Source organism: Syngnathus typhle, linkage group LG1 (assembly GCF_033458585.1).
Source record: "Syngnathus typhle isolate RoL2023-S1 ecotype Sweden linkage group LG1, RoL_Styp_1.0, whole genome shotgun sequence".
NCBI classification, from domain to species: domain Eukaryota; kingdom Metazoa; phylum Chordata; class Actinopteri; order Syngnathiformes; family Syngnathidae; genus Syngnathus; species Syngnathus typhle.
The window spans coordinates 27,272,584-27,282,313 of NC_083738.1; the positions used below are offsets into that span (position 1 = coordinate 27,272,584).

The 9,730-nt window shown below is 47.5% G+C and overlaps 1 protein-coding gene across 2 annotated transcripts; it reads left to right on the plus strand.

Moving 5' to 3' along the window:
- Nucleotides 1–443: 443 nt before the first annotated feature.
- Nucleotides 444–6,618, plus strand: tesk1b (testis associated actin remodelling kinase 1b). Of its 2 annotated transcripts, none has more exons than XM_061287563.1 (10): nt 444–784; nt 1,580–1,871; nt 2,620–2,741; nt 2,810–2,858; nt 2,935–3,081; nt 3,140–3,222; nt 3,915–4,005; nt 4,445–4,528; nt 4,630–4,716; nt 4,788–6,618. In XM_061287563.1, exons 2-10 carry the CDS (start codon nt 1,683–1,685, stop codon nt 5,733–5,735), a joined length of 1,800 nt encoding a protein of 599 aa, XP_061143547.1. In that variant the 5' UTR covers nt 444–784; nt 1,580–1,682; the 3' UTR covers nt 5,736–6,618. The 2 variants fall into 2 exon arrangements, with proteins under 2 accessions (XP_061143547.1, XP_061143539.1); XM_061287555.1 differs by having other exon boundaries at nt 445–775.
- The last annotated feature ends 3,112 nt before the right edge of the window (nt 6,619–9,730 follow it).

Consider the following 9,730-nt stretch of genomic DNA (forward strand, 5'->3'; position numbering starts at 1 on the left):
TTCTCGCTTCAACATATTTGCTTGGCTCCGAGATGACACAAGATGTGGCAAAGCACTATTTATGTCTGAATGAAACGTTTTAACCCTCAACATCGTACCAATCCTCCCAAATGCCACAAGATAGCAGCATGGATTTTTTTTCCCGTCCAATTTTTTGTTTGAAAAATCTAAACCTAAAAAAAGTTTTATCGTTAAAAAAATTAAATTCCCCCCCCAAAATGGATACAACCGGCAAAAAATAATTTTAATTGCTCTTTTTTTTTTAATATCCATCATGGAAAAAAACTATATATGTATACAGAAATGAAAACAGCCCTCCCAAAAAAATGTAAGAAAAACAACATTTTTATATCATTATTAAATATCGTAAAGGAACGTAAAAATAGACCGTTCCGTTCTTACCCGTATGTGATCACGTGATCAGCAGCTCTCCTACCCGGAAGTGGCACCAAAGCAAACACACTAAGCGCCTTCATATACAAACAAGCGCCGTGGCAGAAATACTAATTTAATTTGCTTTTAACGCATTTCCGACCGACGTGTTGCAATTCAAGCGTGCAGGTAACATTAACTTTGAGGGGGTGTGAGGGTCACGTGAGCAGCAGCTCCACCCCCTCCGTAAAAGCCGGCGCTCCCCTCCTCGTGTGCAAACGACGCCACACCAAGCGGGGCCGAGCGACCTCCGTGGCCTTCGCATGGACGACAGCAAGGGACGGGGACACTGCCGTGAGCTAACATCGGTGCAACGACGTCCTTGGAATTGATTTTCTTGCGGGTAAGTGGGGTACGTTCCATGCCCGCGCCGCCTCTCTGACTTCAGGCCGTTTCCGTCGCAGTTTACGTTGACCGGGCTACGCAATTGACTAGCCATTCGGAAGGGGGGCGGGGGAGGGGGGGCGTTGTTGGTTAGAACGAAGGTGCTGCTTCGTCCAATCAATCCGATCACCCTCACCGATTTGGATCAATTTGAAAGTGTGTCTGTATCTGCGCATGCGCGCCGAATGCGGCCGCTGCTAACAATCTGCAGAGTGCAGATAACAGCGACTACACAATCGCTTTTTTTTTTCTTCTTCTTTTCTTTTAATACTGTCCAGTATACATATGTGAAATGTTCCACGGATGTTGAAAGCAAATGGAGGGAAATATTTAAGAGCACCGTAGCATTTTTCAAATGTTAGTATTGTGCAGTGTTTACGTGAATAACTATAAGCAATTATTTAATGAGATGACTATTTGTTCAAGGGGCAAGGCGGGGTGCTAAATTAATGTTTCCCAGTTGTGAAACTAAGACTGGATCAAATGCTGAGGAGCTTCATTTGGACAAAACTAGTGCTTTACCACCACTTTGTGGGATCTTGGAGCCCAATCGCTATGTTTAAGTGAGTTCTGCGGCTTGTATTTGCTGCCATCTTTGCTGGCATCTTCATGCGAATGTTGATTTTCATTGTTGATTTTCATTGAGATGGGAAATGGAGGATACTTGTATGCACCTTATAAACAAAACTAGCGCTTGATGTCAAGATGCCCACTTGATCTGATGTTTCATGTCGTTCAGTTGACCGACTTTTACGTCTTGCAGCACTCCACTGGACCGGGCCGCAACCGCAGAGGGCAGCTGTCATGGCGCGTCTTAACCTGAGCCCAACCAAATTGTGAAACCGCACTCCTGCTTCTGTCCTACGATGGAGAGGATGGAGCCGGAAGCAGAACCGGAGGCTGAAACGGAGCCGCCCATGCACAGCGTGCACGGCTCCAACCGGACTCGGCCATCCTCCTACCGGGCCCTGCGCAGCGCCGTGTCCAGCCTGGCCCGGTTGGACGACTTCAGCTGCGAGAAGATCGGCGCCGGGTACTTTTCTGAGGTGTTCAAGGTAAGGCCATGGTAACCATGCAAGCAGCATTTGGAACTAGCCCATGCAAACTGCAAGCACGATTCGAGTTGCCAAAGTCAGCCGGGGAAGGCTACAGCACAGGGGCGACCCGGTCGAGTCCAAGCCCGATAGAAGAGGAACGGATGGATGACTCGCCATGCAATTGACCTCTAAAGGATGTGCCATTAGACAGACCCCATTACAGAGGCCCAGTCCCTCAAGCGTTGCTCATCTTCGAATAGCAAAACGAACAGGCAAATGTCAGCAGCGCCTTCACTGGCAGACCGAGCGGCGAAGGCGAGCGCACGAGGTGTCGCTATTTACAATCTTGCAATATTTGCCCCGTTGCGTGTCGTCAAAGCCTGCGGTCTATCATTTTGACCCGGGTGACGTATAGGCTCGATTTCTGGGAAAGGCGCTCCCTCACGTCAAGCTAACAAAAATAACTGGCCCGGTTCGACTATTGAGGATAAATACAAGCTAAATGCACTTTTAAAAAAGTACTAATCCCAACACTGCGCTGCTGAAACTGTACGTCTGGATTTAAGAAGCACGTCCAGATTGAACAGCAAGGGTTCCAGGATTGACCCCTGGGGAACCCCACAGTGTGCTTTTGTGAAGTGTTGCAATTGTGTCACAATTGTGCGAGTGTGCGAGACGTGTTGTGTCGTACGTGTGTGCGAGCAAGGTGTGCGTATTTGGGTTCACTTTGCCAGCGCTCTAACGTGTGCAAAATGCCGACGCGCAGGTGCAGCATTGCGTGTCTGGCCAGGTGATGGCGCTCAAGATGAACATCCTGGCCAGCAACCGGGCCAACATGCTCAGGGAGGTCCAGCTGATGAACAGACTGTCGCACCCCAACATCCTCAGGTGATTCTCGTCGACTCTGCAGCTTTTTCCACGGCGCTTGCCTGACGCCACGCCGCCTTCCCCCTCAGGTTCATCGGCGTGTGCGTCCACGAGGGTCAACTCCACGCGCTGACCGAGGTAGGAAAGCGGCCGGGCGCGTGCGCTCGCCACTCTTTGGATGGGAGCTCAGGGCTCGCGTCCTCCTCTGCTGCAGTACATCAACGGCGGCAACCTGGAGCAGCTGCTGGACAGCGACGTGCCGCTTCCGTGGGGCGCGCGGCTGGCCCTGGCGCTGGACATCGCCCGCGGCCTGCGCTACCTGCACGCCAAGGGCATCTTCCACCGAGACCTCACCTCCAAGGTGAGTGCCGACGCGGCCGTCTTCTCAAAGGCAGCCGCTCCGATTTGGCTTCTTTCAGAACTGCCTGGTGCGCTGGGAAGGCGGCGTCTGCTCCGCCGTGGTGGGAGACTTTGGCTTGGCCGAGAAAATACCCGATTACAGGTACGGCTGATGGAGAGTGACTGTGTGTGTGTGTTGACTTGAGTGTGAGTGTAACGTGTGTGAATGGTCCAAACCTTGCCCTCCATAAAAGTGTAGTCATTTACGTCCTTCTTATCTTGCCTATCTTCACGTGCCTGTTGACCCCCCCCACTAAACAAGGAAGTGAACTTCTAAATGTGCAGTAAATGTGTCATTTAAAAAAAAAAAAAATTCACAAGCACACACACATACTGTGGGACCACTTCGGACCTCAGCTGTTGACGCGGCTGGCATGTTTGCGTGGGAGGGGACGTGGAATCTAATGACTCCAAATAAGGTCAAAGTATGGCAGTCTGCCTCTTGTGGCTCCTTACTACTCCTGTTGATGGAAGCTTTCAGAAGTGGCACCAAGAGCGATGGAGAAAATGGTCACAGCTTTTTTCCCCCACTTTATTCTGATTTTGCCCAAATGAAAGTGAACTAAAAAAAAAACAGTCGAGAATGACATGGCCGTTGCAACGAGCGCCACGAGGGGTTCTTTTGTGTGGCAAAAAGTGAAGTGCCGAGAAATTGCTTGTTTGTCGCCAGTGTTTTTCCTTCCCTATTTCTTAAGCTCGCAGTTGCGCAGTGTTCTCACAGAATGACCCAAAAACGGGGTTTTTTTTTCATTCCCAGCTTTGTCTTGAACTTTTTTTTGTTTTGTTTGGGCATAGTGGAGACTCAAACCAGGAACCTTTGGCTGTGGTGGGTTCCCCCTACTGGATGGCACCAGAGGTACTCCACGGTGAGCTGTACGATGAGAAGGTAAATATCAAAAATTTATTTTAAAAAACTATTTGAATTTATTTTTAAAAAAAGGTTAATTTATTTAAAAAAAAATTTTTAGAGAAAAAAAAAAACATTTAAATTTATTTGAAAATGTATTGAATTTTTGAGATTTTTTTTTCCGAACGGGGTGTTTCAAATTAAAGCTAGGGTTTCAAACTAGGGTTCCGGTTGGGAATTATAAGTAAGTACCAAACAGTATACCAATAACCTTACCTCTATAATTACCTGTATTACCTAAACAAATCAACAATGTCACTTAAATCATAAAAAAAAACCATAATAAGCCACACTGGACGATAAACTCGTGCAAAAAGTAGCGGCTCATAGTCTAGGAAATACGGGATACATATGTAGGGAGAATTTGTTTTGTTGCTTTTTTATTTTTATTTTAAAAGTGCTTTGTTGGCCTGTGTAGGTGGACGTGTTTGCGTACGGCATCATTTTGTGTGAGGTCATTGCCAGGATAAAGGCAGACCCTGACTTCTTACCACGCACCGAGGTACAGTCATTTCCTCATGAGTTGTTTTTAACGACGTCTGTTTCTACTGGAGTTGAAAATTCTGGATTATTTTGATTTTTTTTTCTTTTTTCTCCCCGCAGGACTTTGGCCTGCACGTGGAGGCTTTCACGCAGCTGGTCAGCGACTGCCCCGCCCACTTCTTAAATCTGGCCATCGTCTGCTGTAATGTACGCAAAGGCGACACTCTCGCCGTCCCGGGCCTGACCGGCTCTGACTCTGTTTTTGTCCGTCCCACCAGATGAGCCCCAAGCTGCGTCCGTCTTTCTCCCAGATCGCCGTCGACCTGGAGCGAACGGACGCCGCGCCGACCGCCGAGCGCTCGCCGGCCGCCGGCCCCCCGCGCAGGCGCTCCTCGGTCCCGTCGCCGGACGTCCGGCTCTCCCGCAGCAAGTCGGACATGCTAGGACCCGCCGCCGAGTCGACGCCCATGCGGGTCAACCCCTTCTCGCGCCGCGACGACCTCAAAGGCGGCAAGATCAAGCTGTACGACACCCCCAGCAAGTCTGTCATCTCCCTCACTTTCGCCTTGCCCCCGCCGCCTGACCCGCGACTCTGCTGTGAGCTGGTGCCAGGTCGCCAGCGGCGCTGCCACTCGCTGCCGTGCACGCCGCAGCCCTACCACTCGCTGCTGTGCACCCCCCAGCCCTACCTTTTGGCCCGCCCGTGCGACTGGGAGATGCACAGCGAGTGCGACTCTGGGCTTCCTCAGTGTGCGGAACCCCTGTCCCCGGATCAAGAGAAGGGCGAGATTGTGCCGATGGACTGCACCAGCTCGCCGGATACTCTGGACAGCTCGTCTTCGTACTCCAAACTGTCCTCCCCCCCGACTCGCACCTCCACCCCTTCCCAGACCTTCGCTAACGGGTGGCCGCGTTTGGACAACAGCAAAGTGATCCTGAGCGGACCTTTGGTCTGGAGCGCCGCCCCCGCCGGAATCAACAACAACGGTTGCTGCTCACCTCCCAGCGAGGCCGACGCCCAGTCCCTGGACCACGACGAGGCCATCTCGTGTCCGGCGTGCTGCCTGGCGGGCCTTCGCTTCCCTTCGGCGTGTCTCCGCACGCCGCACCGGAATGTCTACAAGAACCTGAACAGGGACCGCACCGCTTCCCGTGGGCTGCTGTGTCCCAAGAGTCTGCCGGCCTCGCCCTCGCCGGCCGGCGCCGCCCACCGGGAGCCCGAATGAAGGCAGCAGGCACCTTTGGAATTTGCACAGATTTTAATGCAGCAATATAAAGTGGAAGGTTGCAGAAGGGTGGAGACCTTTCCATACATTTACGGCAACCATTTGAATTTCAAATTGTAAACTTTGCATGGGAATTAAGTCATTTTAAGTGTCACGTTTAGCGTTTCTACCATGATTTTTTTCTGTGTTGTTAAGTTTCTGCTTTATTCTATTAATTTCCATGGAAGCGTTGCAATTTTCAAGCCTAAATCTGTAAACCCCGCCAGTAAAAATCCCCCCCCCCCCAAATTGATGTAACCCCAGCAATTGCATCCAGATGCCACAAGATGGTGTCTAAGCTCTGTCGAAATTTCCTTGACACCAGAATGCTTCCACATGGGCTCGGGTCTTTGCTTGGGTTTTGCTTGCCTGCCGCCCTCTGCTGGGTCGATGGTAAACCAGACCCCCCACCCCCCCTTCCGCCTCCTCCCCATCTGACCTGTCCAGCATGAAAAGTCGTCGCACGATGCAAAACCACCGATTTCAAAGAGGAATGTCAAGCTTAGTATTATTGTCGCAACAATCCTATTTTGGGGATATTTGGTGCTGTTAAGTCTTAAGTTAAGTTGTACGGTGCACTGTTTGTGTGTGTGGTTGTGTGTGTGTGCGCGTGTGTGTGTGTGTGTGCGTGTGTGTGCGGGCCTACTGTTTAGGCTGTTTTTGTTGCTCTTCAGTCTGTATTGGCACTAGAGATTGCCACTTGAAGCACTTCAACTGAATTCCTGCTGTGATTGAAATTTTCAAGGGAATGAACGGTCCGAGACCCGCTTACAAGCTGTTCATATTCTTATTTAATTTAAAAAGAAAAATGAAAAAAAGTTGAATTAAAGGATTATATATAGAATGCTGTGTTTTGTGTGTCTGTTGTGTTGTCATATTTTGCTACTGTGATCAAGGGTCATAGAGATTAACTCGATGTCGCACAGGTCGATATTTATATATATTTTTTTTTTCACAAAAAGTCTTATTATACCCTTGGACACTTTTCTATACATAGTCTTGTTTTTTCAATTGGTCGTTTGAAAAAGAGGAACATGTGACATCTGGCCACAAGATGACGCTATCCGCCGACGGGATCAGTGCAGCGCGGCGCGATGAAGTCAGAGGGAAGCCATCTTACGTTGCCCATGACAACAAGATGCACTCGAATAGCTAGTAGTCAAAGTCTGCTTTATTGTCAATTTATTCACATGTCAAGACATCCAAAAAGAACGAAATTGCGTTGCCTACTATTCCACGGTGACATATTACACATTCAAGTAAACAATACAAAAAAGTAAAAATAAGAAGGCACATACATTGAATAAATAAGAGCAAGGAATAAATAAGAGCAACTATTAAGTGAACTGAATCTTTAGAATCAGTTCACTCAAAAAAATCCGTTCAAACGAATCGTTCTAACGAATCGTTCAATGAATCGTAGCCCCACCCGCACACACACTGATCCTTTTTTTTTTTTTTTATACATCAAATAATCAAAAATCATGGTCCAAACAACACGGAAAGTGAAGTGCCACACCCGCCCTCACCCACACTTTCTGATTGGTTGTTTGATCTGTGACGTCAAATGACACTCCATTAGGTACACCGGCATTTTCAAGTGTACCTAATAACAGGCCATTTTATTAGGGAAATATCATGGTCAAAGGTCACAGGTGTCAAGCTGTAGTCCTCGGGGCCGCGTTCCAATATGTTTTTCAAGTTACCCTCGTTAAACACACCTGCGTGAAAAGATTTTGGTCATTTTCACGTTCTGCAGGAGCTAAAACTTTTCACGCAGGTGCACTTAACGAGGGAGTCACACGGACACTCCATTAGGTACACCGCCATTTTCAAGCGTACCTAATAACAGGCCATTTTATTAGGGAAATATCATGGTCAAAGGTCACAGGTGTCAAGCTGTAGTCCTCGGGGCCGCGTTCCAATATGTTTTTCAAGTTACCCTCGTTAAACACACCTGCGTGAAAAGATTTTGGTCATTTTCACGTTCTGCAGGAGCTAAAACTTTTCACGCAGGTGCACTTAACGAGGGAGTCACCCGGACACTCCATTAGGTACACCGCCATTTTCAAGCGTACCTAATAACAGGGCATTTTATTAGGGAAATATCATGGTCAAAGGTCACAGGTGTCAAGCTGTAGTCCTCGGGGCCGCGTTCCAATATGTTTTTTAAGTTACCCTCGTTAAACACACCTGCGTGAAAAGATTTTGGTCATTTTCACGTTCTGCAGGAGCTAAAACTTTTCACGCAGGTGCACTTAACGAGGGAATCACCCGGACACTCCATTAGGTACACCGCCATTTTCAAGCGTACCTAATAACAGGGCATTTTATTAGGGAAATATCATGGTCAAAGGTCACAGGTGTCAAGCTGTAGTCCTCGGGGCCGCATTCCAACATGTTTTCCAAGATTCCCTCATTAAGTGCACCTGCGTGAAAAGTTTTAGCTCCTGTAGCACGTGAAAATGACCAAAATCTTTTCACGCAGGTGTGTTTAACGAGGGTAACTTGGAAAACATATTGGAACGCGGCCCCTCGATGACTGGAGGTCGACACCCCTGGTTGAAGTGAAAAGTGCCACACCCGCCCTCACCCCGACTTTCTGATTGGTTGTTTGAGCTGTGACGTCACTCGGACACTCCATTAGGTACACCGCCATTTTCAGGTGTTCCTATACAGGCCAATTTATTAGGGAAAAAGCTCAAGTGAAAAGTGCCACACCCGCTCTCACCCCCACTTTCTAATTGGCTGTTTGATCTGTGACGTCATTCGGACACTCTATTAGGTACACCACCATTTTCAGGTTCGTTCACGAAGATTCCTGAGTGACAGATAGCATTGCTGCTATGCCAGCCGACACACGTTATGCCGACATTGATGTTTTAATTTTGCATTTGTTGGATTGCGGTTGATGAAGTTATTATACCGAATGTGTTTGTGTTTGAATAAAAGGTTGAAAAAAAAATTCGTTATGCCGACATTTGTTATCTTGGGGAACACCAACTCATATACCAACGTAAAACACATACATATTGTCATATAAAGCAGTTAACCAAATGTCTGAGTTTTATGTTTTGATTGGCGAATATAAAAACAAGGAGTAAAGCACCAGACAAGTTTTAACATAAATGTTTATTAAAATAATAATTATAATAATAAAAGTAAATTTCAAACCAGCAATCTAATGTGAAATTGCAGTAGATATATTAGATAACAATATTTAGGCATATATATGCATACACGTTATTTAAAAACTACTATAAGTGTTATAAAATCAAGATTACCCAAAGAGAAGCATCATCTCTCCGTTGTTGCATAACGGCGCAATAAAGTTAGCAGTTAGCTTGGAGTAAACGTGCATAAAAGTGTTTTAGTGAGTGGTTCTTCCTTTCCATGGCAACTCGTAAATCTACATTCTGGCTTCCATAGTTCACGCCAGGAGGGAGACGCAACACGTTCCCTGACTGATCCGTTGATGCACGGGACGGAACCCAGTTGACCCAATGACTCGTTCGCGAACGGGAAAGTCAGGATTCGTTCCCTCACTGATCCGTTCTCGCGATGAACTGGAAATGCAAATGACTGACTCGTTCACCCACAGCTCCGTTCCGTTGGTCAACGGAAAATGCAATTCACGACTCCTTCGTGAACAGGAAGTGACGTCATTTTCTTCTTCGTTTTGTTTTACGGCGAGGTGGCACCAGCTTCAATGCGCATGACCGACACCTACTGGTTGAAGTCATATGAACTGAAAAAAGAACGTTCACATGACTGTGATTCGTTCACTGAAAATATTCGTTTTTTTGAACGGATCGTTCACTCGCGAGCCAACACTAATAGCTACCTTTTGGACGAAATTCAAAATCATATTCTTACCAAAGAAATTTGCATGTAACGCTTCTTCCCCCAAAAGGACTGGAACAACCACACACGGTGGCATTTATGCCTAAGAGACA

Coding starts and splice junctions, on each gene's coding strand:
- tesk1b (XM_061287563.1), top strand. CDS start 1,683: ATGGAGAGGATGGAGCCGGAAGCAGAACCGGAGGCTGAAACGGAGCCG. Junction 2,859..2,934: donor AACTCCACGCGCTGACCGAG/GTAGGAAAGCGG, acceptor CCTCTGCTGCAG/TACATCAACGGCGGCAACCT. Junction 4,006..4,444: donor GTGAGCTGTACGATGAGAAG/GTAAATATCAAA, acceptor TGGCCTGTGTAG/GTGGACGTGTTTGCGTACGG.